Here is a 19410-nt window from a genome sequence, read left to right on the forward strand (position 1 = left end):
AGGGACCTGATTCGGGGACCAGGGGACTGACAACACCTCCCCCAAAATACCTCCACTTTACGTCAATAATCAACTGATATCCTCCAACGCATTTAAATCATCCATATTCTCGTCTGTATTTTTTAGCAACTACAACTGTTCCCCTTCCAGCTCGCTTATCCCAGGATCGAACAATTCTAGTAATAATATCTCAACTTCTGAGCTTTTTCTTCCCTGGATCATCGAGAACACGCTTCGTAAAGTCCCTCCCCGTTGCGGTTTCACAACCCATCATGCCAACTTCTATATCATTCGTAACTGCGCTACCACCCTTGCTATCCCGTTGTCAATAATCTACTCTGACTCCTTCCTTAGGTCACACGTCCCTGCCTCTTGGAAACACGCTATCATCACCCCAATTCCCAAAAAAGGATCCTTGACCTCTCCTGAAAACTACCGCCCGATATCGCTCACAGACCCTTTTTCTCGTGTCTGTGAGCGTATCTTGTGCAATTATATTAAGATTAATCTTTTCCGCAATATAAGCAGATTTCAACACGGGTTTCTGTCTAAACGATCTTGCTCTAGCTCACTTGTCCACTCTATCTCTGAATACAGATTATTACTCTCCAGTCACAAGTCTCTTGACGTTGTCTATTTCGACTTCCGCAAGGCATTCGATCAAGTGGACCACCAATTTCTTATTTCGAAACTTGTCAGCTTCGGAATCCCTAGTAATATCATTTCCTGGCTTACTGATTTTCTGTCTGATCGAACATTCTCTGTCAAGATTGATGACTTCGTTGGCACTCCCTCTGCTTCTATCCCCTCCGGTGTCCCCCAGGGCTCCGTCTCTGGCCCTCTCTTGTTTTTAGTCTTTATTAATGATCTCCTGCTCAAACTTGCTGACATTTCATCGCTACGTATCGCAGCTTTCGCTGACGATATTAAGCTGTACTCTCATGATCCTCTAGCACTTCAAATGGGAATAGACTTGGTAGAGTCTCGGGCTTCTGATAACTCCTTACCTCTGGCCCACTCTAAGACTGCCCTTCTTCGTCTCGGACCTCGAAACTCTTCTCACCCGTACACTATTGGAGGTTCCCTCATTGATTCCGTTGATTCTGTTAGGGATTTAGGTTTATTAATAGAACCTAATCTCAAGTTCACTAGACACATTAATCGGGCTGTTGCTCTCGCCTTACTCCGTTCAAAACAACTACTGAAATCTTTCAAATCCAACTCTCCCCAATTTTATATCTTCTTATTCAAAACTTACGTACTCCCTCTAGTTGAATACTGCTCCGTCGTTTATTCACCTCCACCATCATCTAAACTAGCGCACAAGCTCGAAACTCCTCTCAGATTCTTTTCGCGGAAAATTCTTCAACGCTGTAACACACCTTATTGTTCCTACTCGGATCGCCTCTCCCAACTTGACCTCTTTTCTATGCGCCACCGTAGGCTCAAAGCGCAACTACTTCTCTTATACAATCTTATAATCGGCGCCTCATATTTTCCTAGTCTTGAGACCCATGTCAGGTTAAGTTCCTCCCGTCGCCCAATGTCTCTTATCTGTATAAATCCTAATTGCTCTAATTTTTTCTCAACTGTATTACCTATTTGGAACGCCTTAACTATTAATGTTCCCCATTTCCTTTGCCCATCGGAATTCAAGTCTCTTCTTGTGAATAATATTGCACGATTCTGATTTTTTTTCTTTCTTTATTCTCCCTCCCCCTTGCCCAACACCTATTTTTTTTTAATTCCTTATTTCCCGGTTTCCTTTCTAAGGTTTAGTCTCGTGAGAGACTTTACCTGACCTCCAGTGACTTTTTCTGTATATTTAAATAGTTAAATAAATATCAATATCAATATTTTAATTGATTGTCATCCCGAGAATCTCGCGAGACGAACGTGAGTTCTGTTCTGTCATTTTCAGCATCTATTTCGTGAAAAAAAAAAGTTTAATGGATAAAAACGTCAAAATTATACATATTTCTTCATGTGAATGAAGGGGCATTCCTGTCTTGCGAGATTCTCGCGATTTCCAGCAAAAAACTATGTGGGAATGAAAAATAATTGAAACGTGCTGGGAAATGAATGTTTCTGGAGTGTATATGCCTGGAGGTCTCATCATACTCGACTATATCGTAAATGTTGTTTCAGAACAAGGCTTTCATTTATTATATGGTAATTATGTTGGTGGCGAAGATGGGCACGCATGGACTGTGGTACACATTTTAAGTCATGACGGGAAACACTATACATTTCTGTTTCTTTTGATATAGTCTAGCCCTTTTCATTATTTTCGCCCACAGGAAAATCATCTTTCTTTGTTTTTCTTGCTCCGGAAATTGAAAAACTGTGTCGACTATACATACAATGATATAAATCAATGTTGTCCACTCTTCAAAATGCCCACCAGTTTTCTTCGCCTAGTTTCTATAGCTCAAACAGTTGGAACGTTTTCTTTTTTAATCAGCTCATTTTTTGGAATTATTGTGATATTTTTGACACTTTTTGGGGTTCGAAAAATATTCGGAACGTACAAATACCTTATAGTGACTTTTACTACAATCGGTATTGGTTTCACATGCTTGGAAGCAGTTTTTCATCCGAATTTTCATTTTTATAATAATGGATTTGTTTATTTCACCTTTTCACCTTATCTTCCCCATTTGGCTTGAGCAAAAAGACTTTGAAAGTTATTATATGTAAGTTGGCAATTAAAAAAAATTATTTGATTATAATTCTAGCAATGTATACTGGAGTCTACACTGTGACTATATCTCTGTTAGCTGTACAGTTTATTTATCGGTATTGGGCGTTGTTTAGGTATTTAGTACATTTAAACACCCCGTTATAAAATATTTTACAGTCTTGATCACCTGAGATATTTCAGTGGCTGCAAATCTCTTGTGTGGGTTGTTTATTGCATATTCTTCGGAGGAATTTGGTCGATGGGAGTTTATAATCTATTGGAAATTGATGACGTTGCAGAAAAATATTTCGAACAAGAAATTCTCATTCGATATAGTGTTTCAATTAAAGAAATTCCAGTGAAAACCTTTCTAGCTTACGACTCACAAGATGGTTCGATTAGGTGGAAGAATGCTTCGGATACAATTTTGATGAACTCAATAATGACCTTTCAATACGGATTAATGATTTTTTGTGGATGGAATATGCATTCGAAAATGGAAGAGAAAATTGCTAACTTTTCTGTTACACGGAAACATCATAATAGACAATTATTCAAAACTTTAGTGTTCCAAGTATGAAATTCCTAATATCTATGTAGAATATCTTTCCAATTTCTTTTTCCAGATCAGCACACCCACAATATTCCTATTTTCCCCTCTGATTCTCTTTGTCAATCTTCCATATTTTCAAGTCGAATTGAGTCTTCCTGCCGGTGCGATAATGAGTTTGTTCAATATGTATCCAGCAATGGACTCAATTATTATATTAATTATTGTTTCGGAATATAGAATTGCTGCGAAAAGTGGGATAGATAGTTGTTGTTAATAATTTACATGTATGATTTGTTTTAGAAATGTTAAATGCTGTGATAAGAACCACTTCAGCAGTGTTCAGAACAAAAAGCATGTAATTTTAACTTTTTCAAGCCGGACTTTTCCGGAAATTACCAAAATAAAATTATTTTCTCATAACTTCTTTCAATCTTTATTTATGAAAATTCATCAAAAAAGTTCACACTTTTTCACTGAATTCATGGGTGATCCAACTGGACAATTAAATGCTTCAGAAAACTCTTTCTTATTCGCAAACACTCCATTCACACGAAAGGTATTTGTTGGATGATTTCTAGCCAGCTGTTCCTTCGACGGCTTGGCATTTCTGGCACTACTCCAGTTCAGAAAAATGGGAACTAATGATGATCATTTCAATATTCTCCTTGTCGATATGATAGCGGGTAAACACCCGAAGAGCGGCAAGTGGAAGCTTCTCAATTGCTTTCTCTGCACAGTTATATTTCTCCTTCGGATTGATCGCGAAAACTTTTTCAACCCACATACGGTAAGTAGAGTCTCGTCTCGCGAGAATCAGCTTTAGCTCTTTGCGAGAATTCCAGCTGAATCCAGCATCTTCTTGTCTCGTTTTGTCTTGTTATGTTCAGCATTTTCTCGTTCAGCATAGTTCAGCTTCAGGATATTCCAGCACGTTTTAATTATTTCTCATTCCCGCATAATTTTTTGTTAGCTTGACGAGAATCTCGCGAGACGAACGAGAATGCTTTATCTATTATTTTCAACGTTCGTTTCGTGAAAACCTGTTTGAAGAAATGGATGAAAACATCAAAATTACATTTATTTATGAGAATGAAGGGTCATTCTTGTCTCGCGAGATTCTCGCAATGTCCAGCAAGAAACTATGTGGGAATGAAAAATAATTGAAACGTGCTGGGAAATGAATGTTTCTGGAGTATATAAGCCTGGAGGGCTCATCATACTAGACTATTTCGTAAGTGTTGTTTCAGAACAGGACCCCGACTTGTGATATGGTAATAATGTTGGTGGCGAAGATGGACTCACATCGACTGTGGTACACAATTTAAGTCATGACAGGAAATACTATACATTTCCGTTTCTTTAGATATTGTCTAGCCCATTTCGTTGTTTTCACTTACACAAAAATCGTTTTTCTTTCTCCTTCTTCTACCGGAAATTGAAAAACTTGTGATAAAGATACAATAATAAAAATCAACGTTGTCCATTCTTCAAAATGTCCACCAGCTTTCTTTACCTAAATTCTATAGCTCAAACAGTTGGAACGTTTTCCTTTTTAATCAGCTCATTTTTCGGAATTATTGTGATATATTTGACACTTTTTGGGGTTCAAAAAATATTCGGAACGTACAAATACCTAATAGTGACTTTTACTACAATCGGTATTGGTTTCACAAGCTTGGAAGCAGTTTTCCACCCAAGTCTTCATTTTTATAATAATGGATATGTTTTTTTCTATTTGTCTTCTCCATTTGGCCTGAGCAAAGAGATTTTGAAAGTTATTTTATGTAAGTTGCCAACTGAGTTGAGCGGAATGCGGTTTTTGAAAAATGGCGGAAGGCGGAAGGCGGAAAGCGGAATGAAAAAAGTGCCAAAAGGCGGAAGGAGGAATAAAATATCATTTTTAAGAAAATTATTGTATTCTTATTTTATTGTAAAAAACGCTTTAAAAAAATTTGAAAGAAAAAAGTGGCGGAAAGCGGAAGGTGGAAGGCGGAAGGCGGAAGGCGGAATTCCGCTCAACTCTGGTTTTCAATTAAAAAAAAAACAAAGTGACAATAATTCTAGCAATGCATACTGGTGTCTACTCTGTTACTATATCTCTGTTAGCTGTACAGTTTATTTATCGGTATTGGGCGTTGTTTAGGTATTTAGTAAATTTAAACTAGGAGCTCTGTAATAAAATAGATTGCAGTCTTGATCACTTGTCATATTTCCGTGGCTGCAAATCTCTTATTTGGGCTGTTTATTGCATATTCTTCGGAGGTATTTGGTCGATGGGAGTTTATAATCTATTGGAAATGGATGACGTTGCAGAAAAATATTTTGAACAAGAAATTCTTATTCGATATAGTGTTTCAATCAAAGAAATTCCAGTGAAAACCTTTCTAGCTTACGAGCCACAAGATGGTTTGATTAGGGGGAAGAATGTTTGGCTCTTTATGATTTAACGGGGGTTTTAAGAATTAACGGGGGTTTTAAAAATAGACGGGGGTTTTAAGAATAGACGGGGGTTTTAAGAATTGACGGGGGTTTTAAGAATAGACGGGGGTTTTGGGAATAAACGGGGGTTTTCGACAAGTTTTATTTACTTATACTAAGAAAACCCCAAACTGGTCAGAAATGACTACACTCCCTCCAGTATACATTTTTTCATAAGCTTTTCCAATTTTTTTGGTTTTTTTTTTGTTTTTTCTGCATTTTCTCATTTACTTATCTATTTTGTACGTCGCATAGTTTTTTGATCAGAGAAGTGTAATAATTGTCCTCCTTCTTCTTTTGCTCTACATTTGAAATCGACGAAACGGCGATGTTTCGGGCGAAATATAATCGGTATCATATGGTAGATCGTCCAACTGTTTGGGTTTTTGGATTGCTGGAAAGGAAGACTAATAAGGTAGATTTGATAATCCTGCTGCCCATAATCAGACGTAATCGGAAACCTGGTATGATCTCTGAAAAAAAATACCTAAAAAAGAGATTTTTGCATGAACAACGATTATCAGCGATAGGGGCTTTGTTTAAGGAGGGAATGAAGAGCGCCAACATTGAAAAACGTCTTGACATTCCATCAGCATCAGTATGATGTTGTTACCTTCAAAAAGGATGGAAGTCTCTAAGAAAGGAAGAAAATCCGGCCGAGCAACAGGCAACACTTGTAGGACTCGAGGAATAAAAAAATTAAATTAAAAAAATCTCCCGCAATTATGATATCAGCATAAACAAGATCGCTATGGTTCTAAAAAACAATCGTGGGAGTGTCCAAATTATCGTCAAAAGGCACTTCGAGCTCAAGTCCAACAAACTATGTCAAAGACAGTCTTTTTTCGTCCAATTACAAGCTTCACAACTTGAAAAATCGAAAAGTTGCTTTTCAAGGTCCGCGCTCCCCGCATCGCGGAATCCCTTCAAAGACATCTGCTAGAAATCGGTGAGCTTCCAGATTTACTTGGAAAAAAGGTTAATAGAGCTAAGACAGAAGCTTCTGAGTCGGGCACCGACCCAGAAGAATTCGAGTTCCGATTATTGACGAAAAGAAAGGTATCATAGCCGACCTTCTTCGTATTATTATATAATGGACTATACTGTATTTCATGAATTGAATTCATGGTAACGTATCTCAAAACGGAAAATTATAGAAAGATCTATCAGTTACTGAAAAGAATTTATAGAATAAAAATTCCAGCAATCAGTTTCTAAGCGCTCAAGTGTACGTGGATCTTCTTCGTACAATAAAAATCAACAACCAACCTCTTTCGGATGTAACACCCCAGATGTTGAAAACGATTTGAGTGATACGGTTAAGTCATCTGGTTGAAGAGTACAACAACTCTTCGATAACACACATAACACCAACAACACAATGTTTCGTGCTAGTAATCGACTAGCACGAAACACGCCAAGATATCCAACTAACACCGAATTCTCTAAAAAACATGAACATTCGGCATACAGAGGAAACTCTCAAGATGCCCGTAATGTGCAAAATCCAGAAACCAATCTGGAACGTTCGAGGAGTCATAACAATGAGTCCGTCTCAAATCAACAACGGTTTCTTCAAAATTATCCACGCTTCACTAGTGAGTCCAACCACCAATTAGTCTCGAAGGTGAACAGCAACATCGACCAAACTACATGCGAACTCTGCCAAGGCAGACATCCTCTCTCCGCCTGCACAGTGAATAAGGATGTACTCATGAGACACTGTGCCACGACAGAGAGATGTATGGAATGTACGTCCCTCCTATACGCAATCCACAACTCCCTCTACGTCTGATGAAAAAGGTAGACGAATGACAGCTACGAGAAAAAAAGATGGAGCTGAGACTACTTAAAAATTCTAACTCAGCAGAATGCCTGGGTTGTGTTAGTAAAGGAAGCCCTTTCTTTAGTATCCACAACATACCAGGAATCTGGGATATTCTTCTGTATGCGGCCCAGCCATCGCTGATAATTGTTGTTCATGCAAAAATCTCTTTTTTAGGTATTTTTTTTCAGAGATCATACCAGGTTTCCGATTACGTCTGATTATGGGCAGCAGGATTATCAAATCTACCTTATTAGTCTTCTTTTCCAGCAATCCAAAAACCCAAACAGTTGGACGATCTACCATATGATACCGATTATATTTCGCCCGAAACATCGCCGTTTCGTCGATTTCAAATGTAGAGCAAAAGAAGAAGGAGGACAATTATTACACTTCTCTGATCAAAAAACTATGCGACGTACAAAATAGATAAGTAAATGAGAAAATGCAGAAAAAACAAAAAAAAACCAAAAAAATTGGAAAAGCTTATGAAAAAATGTATACTGGAGGGAGTGTAGTCATTTCTGACCAGTTTGGGGTTTTCTTAGTATAAGTAAATAAAACTTGTCGAAAACCCCCGTTTATTCCCAAAACCCCCGTCTATTCTTAAAACCCCCGTCAATTCTTAAAACCCCCGTCTATTCTTAAAACCCCCGTCTATTTTTAAAACCCCCGTTAATTCTTAAAACCCCCGTTAAATCATAAAGAGCCGAATGTTTCGCATTCAGTTCTGATAAACTCAATAATGGCCTTTCAATACGGATTAATGATTTTTTGTGGATGGAATATGCATTCGAAAATGGAACAGAAAATTTCTCATTTTTCTCTTATACGGAAGCATCATAATAGACAATTATTCAAAGCTTTAGTGCTCCAGGTATGAAGTTCTTAATATCTAGAATATCTTTCCAATCTCTCTTTTTCCAGATCAGCACTCCCACAATTTTCTTAATTTCCCCACTGATTATCTTTATCTGTCTCCCATATTTTCAAATCGAATTGAGTCTCCCTGGCGGTGTGATAATGAGTTTATTCAATATGTATCCAGCAATGGACTCAATTATTCTACTAATTATTGTTACGGAGTATAGAATTGCAGCAAGAAGTGATATAGATAGTAGCTTATAATAATTTATATCACTAATTTGTTTCAGAAGTGTTAAGTGGTGTGATGAGAAAATCTGCAGCAGTATTCAGTGCAAAGAGCAGCAGCACTTCTCAAACTACCGGACAAATTCAGTTGCCCACAATCAGAACTATTTTGTAGTTTTAACTTTTTCATACGCTTTGCCGGCTTTTCCGGAAATTACAAAAATGAAACTATTTTCTCATAAATTGTGTCAATAAATTGTGTCAATATTTGAAAATTTATCAAAAAAGGTCATACTTCTTCACTGGATTCATGGGTGATCCTACCGGGCAATTGAATGATTCAGAAAACCCATTACAGTAACATTCCAAAATCGGGAACAGGGATATCAGTTGCGAGGAAAGAGTGAGTAAAACAATTAATCTTAATCTTTTATATTGTACTTTTGTAATTTTTTTTTCAAAATTATCAATAACCCTGTGACATCATCGAGAATAAAACAAATTTTTGTAAAATACAATTCTAAATTAGCAGCTACAAGAAGGCTGATGTTGATTTACGTCAAAGAAAAACATTTCGACATTCTTGTTATTTCACAGACAGGTGGAACTATATGGAGAAATATTTGGACTGAACTAAATAACTTCTGAATTCTTTCTGTATGTACCAGTGGATATTTTTCCTCATGATTTTATAGCGTTGAGTGAAACAAAACAGGTTTAATTGAATATTATGCTCAATTCAAGAAACCACAATCATATTATTCGATATAGTGTTTATGGTACTCCGTCTTGGCTGAAACTTGATATCTTCCTACATTTTCTCAAATTAGTAAAGTGCTTACCACTTGAACATTAAACACGTGGAAACCAGTTGAAAAGCGATTTCTGAAATAATAGGCTAGAACTGTTGCTGTACAATTTTTACAAACTCATAACTATAGTTGAGCCCACCTGAACAAAATTTTAAACGAGGAGTCATCCAGATGAAAATTATAGCATTCACTGAGGAATGAAGTGCGCAGATATTGAGTGTGATTTGTGTGAAGACTGGACGTGTTTTTGGTAGATTCTTGCCAATATAAAATTGTCAACAAACCTTGCGCATTTTTGAACCGGCCGAACGACAGAAACAGGAATCCAATCAAAGGTATGATCAGCATAACAGACACCGCCAATTGGGCAATTAGGCTGCGAACTGCTGAGCGAAATCTTTGAAAGCTAGTCGCTGACACTGTTTTTTTGAGAGCCTGCACCATTTTGAGCATGTCAATTGTTGTAAAAATATACAAAAACCCGCAGACTCCTCCCTCCCTCAAAATACCTCCCTCAAAATACCTCCTCTTTACGTCAATAATGAACTGATATCCTCCAACGCAGCTAAATCATCCATATTCTCATCTGTATTTTTTAGCAACTACAACTGTTCCCCTTCCAGCTCGCTTATCCCGGTGTCGAACAATTCTAGCAATAATATCTCCCCTTCTGAGCTTTTTCTTCCCTGGATCATCGAGAACACGCTTCGTAAAGTCCCTCCCCGTTGCGGTTTCACAACCCATCATGCCAACTTCTATATCATTCGTAACTGCGCTACCACCCTCGCTATTCCGTTGTCAATCATCTATTCTGACTCTTTTCTTAAGTCACACGTCCCTGCTTCTTGGAAACACGCTATCATCATCCCAATTCCCAAAAAAGGATCCTTGACCTCTCCTGAAAACTACCGCCCGATATCGCTCACAGACCCCTTTTCTCGTGTCTGTGAGCGTATCTTGTGCAATTATATTAAGATTAATCTCTTCCGCAATATAAGCAGATTTCAACACGGGTTTCTGTCTAAACGATCTTGCTCTAGCTCACTTGTCCACTCCATCTCTGAATACCGATTATTACTCTCCAGTCACAAGTCTCTTGACGTTGTCTACTTCGACTTCCGCAAGGCATTCGATCAAGTGGACCACCAATTTCTTATTTCGAAACTTGACAGCTTCGGAATCCCTAGTAATATCATTTCCTGGCTTACTGATTTTCTGTCTGATCGAACATTCTCTGTCAAGATTGACGACTTCGTTGGCACTCCCTCTGCTTCTATCCCCTCCGGTGTCCCCCAGGGCTCCGTCTCTGGCCCTCTCCTGTTTTTAGTCTTTATTAATGATCTCCTGCTCAAACTTGCTGACATTTCATCGCTATGTATCGCAGCTTTCGCTGACGATATTAAGCTTTACTCTCATGATTCTCTAGCACTTCAAATGGGAATAGACTTGGTAGAGTCTTGGGCTTCTGATAACTCCTTACCTCTGGCCCACTCTAAGACTGCCCTTCTTCGTCTCGGACCTCGAAACTCTTCTCACCCGTACACTATTGGAGGTTCCCTCATTGATTCCGTTGATTCTGTTAGGGATTTAGGTTTATTAATAGAACCTAATCTCAAGTTCACTAGACACATTAATCGGGCTGTTGCTCTCGCCTTACTCCGTTCAAAACAACTACTGAAATCTTTCAAATCCAACTCTCCCCAATTTTATATCTTCCTATTCAAAACTTATGTACTCCCTCTAGTTGAATACTGCTCCGTCGTTTATTCGCCTCCCCCATCATCTAAACTAGCCCACAAGCTCGAAACTCCTCTCAGATTCTTTTCGCGGAAAATTCTTCAACGCTGTAACACACCTTATTGTTCCTACTCGGATCGCCTCTCCCAACTTGACCTCTTTTCTATGCGCCACCGTAGGCTCAAAGCGCAACTACTTCTCTTATACAATCTTATAATCGGCGCCTCATATTTTCCTAGTCTTGAGACCCATGTCAGGTTAAGTTCCTCCTCCCGTCGCCCAATGTCTCTTATCTGTATAAATCCTAATTGCTCTAATTTTTTCTCAACGGTAGTACCTATTTGGAATGCCTTAACTATTAATGTTCCCCATTTCCTTTGCCCATCGGAATTCAACTCTCTTCTTGTAAATAATATTGCACGATTCTGATTTTTTTTTCTTTCTTTATTCTCCCTCCCCCTTGCCCAACACCTATTTTATAATTCCTTATTCCCGGTTTCCTTTCTCAGGTTTAGTCTCGTGAGGGACTGTACCTGACCTCCAGTGACATTTTCTGTATATTTAAATAGTTAAATAAAATATCAAGACTCCGATACAACAAATACCATAAATTGTCAATACATAAAACCAGTTGTTGCTGAAATCATAAACAACGAAATTAGAAAGGCTTGCGAATTGAACAATGTAGTTGGAATATTTGCCACGAATGAAAGTCAGTTGCTCTTCTCTGTTCATCCCAATTTTGTTGAAACAGAAGTATGAAAAAAGGATAGTAAATGCAAGAAGAGTGAAACCAACATTATAAATATGATCAGATATAACATTGTGTATTGAAGAACTGTGCAAGCGCTGCATAACTAAAAAATGTTTCGTTGAAAAAGGTTTGAAAATAACTTTGTTTACTTGATAAAGAAGGATGAAAGAGGTGAATCTTGCATCTTTTTAGTTCCCTCTTAAAACTATCAATAAGACTGTGAAAGCTCCAAGAATAAAGGATACAACACCTACAATGTAAAAGTAGACAAGGGTCCACGTATTGGTTTGGAAGTTGGTATTCATTTTAAGAAATAGAAAAAAAGAAGTAAAACATTGCCAGAGGTTTTGTTATCAACAGGTGATATTGGATACATCCAGTAATTGAATTTTGTCATGATGTGTTACAATAGAAGAACCTGGTTTTGAAGTGAGTTAGTTACAGATGTACACTGCAGAGCTGTGCGGAAGTAAAATTTTCAAAAATGGGAATCGAAAGAAGGGATTCTGCACAGCTCTGCGGTAGAACTATATGGAGTCTTTACGTCTCAGTGGCGTTTTACAATTTTCAGACTTTCAGTAAGTTCTGAATTCTTTCTGTATGTACCAGTGGATACTTTTGCTCAGGTATTTATAGCGTTGAGTGAAATATGACTAGTTTGAATGAATATTATGCTCAATTCAAGAAACCACAATCATATTATTCGATATAGTGTTTATGGTACTTCCTCTTTGTATTCTTCTTACAACAGGCTGAAAATTTATATCTTTTGATATTTTTCGCAAAAGTCCCTACCTCTTTAACATTAAACACGCCGAAACCGGTAGAAAAGTGATCTCTAAAAAAAAGATGATTAAAACGTGAAACCTAGGCTACCCACCTGAACAAAAGTTTGCGAAAAGGAGGAGTCGTCCATATAAAAATTATCGCATTTGTAGAGGAATGAAGTGCGCAGATATTGAGTGTGATTTGTGAGAAAACTTGCGCATTTTCGAACCGACCAAACGACAGAAATAGGAATCCCATCAAAGTTAACAATAACATAGCAGACACCGCCAATTGGGCAATCAGGCTGCGGACTGCTGAGCGATATCTTTGAAAGCTAGTCGCTGACACGGTTTTCTTGAGAGATTCCAACATTTTCAGCATATCAATTGTTGTAAAAATATACAAAACACCGCAGACTCCGATGAAAAAAATACCGTAAACTATGTATACATTGAACCAGATGTTGTTGAAATCATAAACTACAAAATTGGAAAGGCTTGCGAATTGAACAATGTAGTCTGAATATTTGCCACGGATGAAAGACAGCTGTTCTTCTCTTTTCATCCCGATTTTGGAGAAACAGAAATATGAAAAAATAGTAGCAAATGCAAGAAGAGTAAAACCAAGATTATAAATATGATCATGTATAACATTGTGTTTAAGAACTAATCCAATACTTTGATGCTTGAAAATAAAACAAAACACAAGGCATCCAACTTGAAGAATAATAGAGGATAGCAAGAACCCCAATAGATGATGGAGCCATATACCGAAATACTTTGCTGGAAACCCATTACAGTAACCTCCCAAAATTGGAAACAAAGATATTGGCTGCGTGAATATAGTGTATTGAAGAACTGTGCAAGCGCTGCATAACTAGAAATATTTACGTTTTAAAAAAGCTGAAAAAGAACTTGTTTACTTGATAAAGAAGGATGAAAGAGGTGAATCTTGCATCTTTATAGTTCCCTTTAAAAATGATCAATAAAACTGTGAAAGCTCCAAGAATAAAGGAAACAACACCTACAATGTAAAAGTAGACCAGAGTCCACGTACTGGGTTCGAAGTTGATACTCATATTGGGAAATAGAAGAAAAGAAGTAAAAAATTGTCAGAGGTTTTATTATAAACAGGTGATATTAGATACATCCAGTAATAGAATTTCGTCATGAAGTGTTAAAATAGAAGAACCTGGTTTTGATGTGAGCTCGGATGTGCACTACATTGCTGTGCGGAAGTAAAATTTTCGAAAAAAAAGAAGTCAGAGGTCGGAAGTCAGCTCTGGTCCATTCATGAAGCTCTAAGTAGTAATGTGGAGACGGCAAGCGCTTCTGAAAAATATGGAAAGGAGTTTCTGTAAATTTTGAATTTTTCGCAAAATGTTTCTCGGATGTCGGAACCGAGCCCTGGAATCAGTATTCAAAGGGAGACCCGACACGGCCAGAACGTGTTCCAGATTTAGAACCGGGCCCATTTTTTCTCCTATAAATATACGACTACTTTCAGACAAGATCACGATTTTCCATGAATTTTCTGTAGTCTATAATCAATTGTACACTTTTCATGTACACCCAGTAATTTTCCATAGATGGAGACGCTCTGGAGAAGACAAGGCTCTTTGACGACCCAGCTATTCTGTTGTTTAGTTGGTTGCTCGCAATGAGATATGCTATCAACTTTAAATACCGGAATATCTAAATAATACTGGTATCAGTTTATAAACAAAATGTTTTTTATTTGAATGAAAAAAAGATTCTCTTCGTGATGTCTTGGTTTTCATTTTTAGTTGTCCCCTTTGGTAAACACAATTATAAGACAACTGATAATTAGAAATTTTTTTTTCGTGCGATCTATTGCTCTTAAGGTTTCCTTCCTTTATAATACTCTCATTCCAAAAATGGTTACCGACGTCGAGTTGGCCAACTATTTCCGAATAATCCATCTAATGTTCGGAGGTACTGGTTCTATTCTGAATCTCTGCCTGCTATACCTCGCAATTTTCCAAACCCCGAAAGCTATCCGTTTGTACTCCACACTTATAATTAATTTCGCTGTGACAGATGCTCTGACTTGTCTTCTAGACATTTTTATTGAGATCAGGTCAGGAAAAATTCCATACTTGTTCAGGGCCCGAACCATGTCAGCAAAGTTAAGGCCTATGATTCAGAATTGGAAGAATTTTTTAGAAATCATGAAAAATGTTCACATTTTCGATGAAAAATTGGAAAAATGTCAAAAAATGTTTTTAAAAATTGGTTCAAAAGTTTCCGGACGTTGGGGACAAGTATGAAAATTTCAAGCTAATTTTCTAGATTCAGAGTTCTTCCCTACCCAAATGAAGATTCCATGGCACATATTATGAATGGAGTCTGCAAAAATTTTGGGTTAACCACTTGTGTAATCGGGTACTGGTTTGGAAAACTCTTCTCTGATTATCTTTTTGTATTTTCAGATTCAGTCTATATCTTCACACTTTATCCCATTCTATCTGGTCATTACTAATATCTTTCGGCTACCGATATCTGATTCTTTTCAACACTTCATTTGTGAAATGCAGCAGTGTTACGTTGGTTATTCTTGCGTTTTACCTTCCCTCATTTTTACAGGCGGTACGGTAGTTTTATTATCATAATTAATAATAATATAGCTAGCTTTAAGATAACTTACTGGACAAACTTTGTGGAACGCTCTGAAATTCTACCTGTAATTGAAAGAGTGCACCCAGATTATGATTTCAGTGAGAACGTGGGTCTCCTTACTGGGATAACAGACTTGTCATCGGTGTCCGTAGTTTATGGAATGATACATACCACTCTTCCAATCACTCCTGTCTACATCTCAGTTTTCGTAATTCGCTGGAAAACTGTGAAGATCTTAACAAAAAAGAGGGATTTCATGTCGCAAGACACCAAGATTATGCACTCTCAGTTGCTGAAAGTGCTTACTCTTCAAGCTATTCTACCTGCAACCACTTTCGGAACATCCTACTTATTCATTGGATGTAAGTCTATATTTCTCTCCAAAAAAAGTAATCACCAGTTACAGTAAGACTCGGAATCTTCAGCGGTCAAATCTATGAGCATTTGGTGTTTTCTATAGCGATTCTGATGCCAGTGGTATCTCCTATGACATATTTTGTGTTCGTCAAACCTTATAGGCAGTTTTTTATAAAGTAAGTTCAAAATGGTCAAACATTCCGAAGAATGTGTCTTTCAGAAAATTTTGTAAGAAGTATTACCAACCTCCGATTCAAGACATTGCACGTACACGGATGTATAGTAATCAGGAACAAACACTTACTGCAAACAGGAGTTAGATATTTATTAATTATCACATTCATACTTAATATCTTCCAATTCATCATCAGTACATAATTCAACAGTCTTTATTGCATTAGCCAGCGTGCCTTCTTCATCTTTGTCCAGTGAATTCATAGTAATCCCTCCCAAATTCTTGTCTCTTACATAAATAGACTTCTCCCGAAAGCTTCTCTCATTTTCAAAAGTTGCGAACATCCGTGAACTTGATTCCCAAACGAAAGGTAGCCTTGATTTCTCACCCATGATACTGAGAAACTCGACCATGGCTCCCGTTTCCACAGCCTCCAAGCCATCTCGTACGGACCTTGAGCATCTAGTTTAGGTGCGGGAAACGCTTCATTCAAAGAGTATGTTACATTAGTCCAGAACAGTCCGAATAGCGGTACCACCAAATTAAATTTACTCGGTCGTTTCGTTTGACACACCAAATACTTCATTGTTGCATCCAAGCTGAGTTCCGGATTTCCTAATAAAGGCGATATCGGACCTATTAGCTTATTACTATACTGGTATTCATCAGTAAGCACATTCACGAAATCCACATATTTCAGAATTTCATTGAAATAGTAACTATTCAAATCGGAAATATTTCTGGGAGCAGTGATGCTCAGCACATAGTCATCTGCTCTACCTTTGACTATTCTATGCTTTTCAAGATGTTCCCGGATATCTCGGATCAACATGAAGTAGGGAACTCTGGAGATATATGGAGGCCACATCCAGGAAATTTCAATTCCATCGATCTCATAATGATCGATAACAGCGATGATGGAGTTCAAGAATTTTCTGAAAACTTTCTGACTTATATCTCTTTACGATCCTGTCACTATCTTGAAAATCTCTTACGTTCTGGTTTCTTTACTTGCTGTCAGCGAAGTTATCTGTCGGAATTCTGAGTCTGCTTGGTAACCACCGACAGCAAACATCATCTTTAATCCGTTTTGTTTTGCCTCGCTGACCGCTTTTTTCATGTCCCAAATCTTTGTTTCAGCGTACGTCTGATCGGTTTTCACAACCAATTCTTTTTCAATTCGGACAAACATAAAAATGACATGCGTCAAATTGTTCAATTGCCAGGGTTGAAGATCAAAAAATCCCCAAAATGTGAAGTATCCTACCACTCGTTTTGCACATGTTTCAGTAATGTTTTTGGAGGGGAGAGATTCTGGAAACCTTTTTATTTTCAAAATTTTTAATAGAATTCAGCTGTTCAGCCTACCCCAATCCAGCAAACCAGTTAGCATGGAAGTTAGAAAATATGCGACGGGAGCGCACACCACACAAATCAACAAAAACACTATGAAATTGGTATATATGGTTTTTTGAGAGCAGAGAGGATTGGCGAACCTATAAAAATGTAGATTGTTTTGACATCATTTGTCTCATAAACCTTCTATTGTTCGGTCCATATGTAGTTTCATTCGGCATTATTAAGCGGAGTGAGTAGACGCAGAAATAAAAAGATTATGATTAATTATCGTCATTGGGGGATACCGATGAGTAAGTACTATGATTGCAGTTATGAAAACGGTGTGAAAATCAGTTGTGACAGTCAGAACCACAGACAAACGCTCGGAAAAACTTTATATAGAATAACATTTTGATTTTCTAATGATAAGGAATAGTCACATGATTCATCACTGGTCTTACTGCAGTGAGATCATTATATTCCTCAGCGATAGACCCGTTTATTTATCGAGAGAAAAATATAGGAAGTTTTTTTCGACCAAGGGCAAACAGCGTGTCTTGTCGAAAAATGGGTGGAGCTAAAGGGGGTTCCCTGACTCATAGACAAGGTACTTGCTCAGAGTTAATTTTTCTTTATAACTCCTACAAGATGTCCAACATGATTTCATTTACTCTATTTATTCCCTAATGTCTTGCTACCAACCACTACTACCTAATATCCATGACATGGACCAGAAAAAGAGATCAGCAGTTACACTTTGTAATGTGCTTCTGACGATTTTCGGATTCTTTTTCCTATTCTTTTGGTTTTCCCAATTCCATAAAAGTCACCCGGAAGACGATTTGGAGCTTGAGCCAATGCCTTTAAGATTCCAGAGACCTGAAACGACTACGGTAGAGCCACGGACTGAAAGTAAGGATTTCCCTTATCTTAAACTTCTAAACTCCTAGTTTTTCCAGCGGCCGCCACACTGTTCCCTGCCAGAACCACCACATTTGACTCGTTCCAAAATGCCTACTCCGGATTCCAATTCACCAAACCCATCGCCTGTGGTAAGCGAATCGTCGGCTACTACAACGGATGGAATGGTCAGAAGCTGACGGATTCGCAGCTTCAAAAAATCACTCATCTCGTTTTCGCATTCATGAAAATCCATAAAAACGGGACGGTTTCTTTCGAGAATGACGAGAAGAAATCGCTATTTTTGGAGATGAAAAAGATGGCGAAGGAGGTGAACGAGGAGGTGAAAGTGATGTTTTCAATTGTCGGAAAGTATAATTCCGAGTTTTTTGGAAAGTTGAACGCGGATTTTAAGAAAAGAAAGTGAGTTTTTAAACGAGAGAATTCACTGCGTAGCGACTCATCTCTGATACGTAGCTTCTCCTTTTTCAGAACGCTCATCAACTCCATCGTCTCATTCCTCCAAGAAAACCAATTCGACGGTGTCGACATATTCTGGAAATGGCCTACAAGCCAAGACAAAGCAAACTACGTCTTCCTGCTCCGCGAGCTCCGACAGAAACTCCAGAATCTGGATCTCCAGAATCCCAAAATCCTGTCAATCGTGACACCGTCAGTCGGTCTCGAGCTAATGGACGGATTCCATTTGAATGGAATTTTGAAATATGTAGATTTTGTGAATGTGGAGACCGACCGGACCACCGGCGCGCTCACCGGCGCGCCAGCTCCTCTCTTCTCGGAAATCGGACAGTACAAGGAATTCAACGTGGACTGGACAATGAGACATTTGGCATGTGTAACCGGGAAGCCGTCTCAGCTGAACATGGGCGTTCCATTCTATGGAAGATACTGGAAAGGGGTCGAGGGAGCAGTGGAAAAAGGGGATGACATGTGGAGGACTACCGGTAAAGACGTGGCAACCGGAACGGTATTCTGGCGGAATATGGAGAAGGAGGGGTGGTCGAAGTCATCGGCCACGTGGCATCAGGAATCAAGGACCCCCTATATTTGGGATGCCAAGAATCGGATGTTTTTGGGATTCGAGAATGAGAAGAGTGTCGGTGAGAAGTTGAGATATACAATCGATAAAAATCTAGGCGGATTGACAATATGGACACTTGAAATGGATGATGACGTGGATTCTCTTCTGGAGGCTGTCACGACAACGTCAGAGGATTGCGGGGGCTCGGAGGAGTTACAATATCAATGTAATTAATTTTTGTTTAAAAAAATACATTT

The 19410-nt window shown here is 38.2% G+C and overlaps 4 protein-coding genes across 4 annotated transcripts; 3 read left to right on the forward strand and 1 right to left on the reverse strand.

Moving 5' to 3' along the window:
* Positions 1-7095: 7095 nt before the first annotated feature.
* GCK72_020548 (uncharacterized protein) lies at positions 7096-7509 on the forward strand (the record flags this gene model as incomplete). The annotated part of the gene is made up of 1 exon (XM_003115591.2): positions 7096-7509. The coding sequence occupies one exon, from the start codon at positions 7096-7098 to the stop codon at positions 7507-7509; it is 414 nt and encodes a 137-aa protein (XP_003115639.2).
* A 7090-nt stretch (positions 7510-14599) lies between these two features.
* Positions 14600-16018, forward strand: GCK72_020549 (uncharacterized protein; the record flags this gene model as incomplete). Its single annotated transcript, XM_053733645.1, has 6 exons — positions 14600-14802; positions 15021-15107; positions 15155-15311; positions 15361-15703; positions 15748-15874; positions 15919-16018. 6 exons carry the CDS (start codon positions 14600-14602, stop codon positions 16016-16018), a joined length of 1017 nt encoding a protein of 338 aa, XP_053582558.1.
* Positions 16019-16162: 144 nt separating this feature from the next.
* Positions 16163-17065, reverse strand: GCK72_020550 (uncharacterized protein; the record flags this gene model as incomplete). Its single annotated transcript, XM_003099388.2, has 2 exons — positions 16163-16808; positions 16869-17065. The coding sequence occupies 2 exons, from the start codon at positions 17063-17065 to the stop codon at positions 16163-16165; spliced, it is 843 nt and encodes a 280-aa protein (XP_003099436.2).
* Positions 17066-17897: 832 nt separating this feature from the next.
* On the forward strand, positions 17898-19387 carry GCK72_020551 (uncharacterized protein; the record flags this gene model as incomplete). The annotated part of the gene is made up of 3 exons (XM_003099356.2): positions 17898-18123; positions 18171-18534; positions 18604-19387. The coding sequence occupies 3 exons, from the start codon at positions 17898-17900 to the stop codon at positions 19385-19387; spliced, it is 1374 nt and encodes a 457-aa protein (XP_003099404.2).
* Between the last annotated feature and the right edge of the window lie 23 nt (positions 19388-19410).

Source organism: Caenorhabditis remanei, chromosome V (assembly GCF_010183535.1).
Source record: "Caenorhabditis remanei strain PX506 chromosome V, whole genome shotgun sequence".
NCBI lineage: Eukaryota > Metazoa > Nematoda > Chromadorea > Rhabditida > Rhabditidae > Caenorhabditis > Caenorhabditis remanei.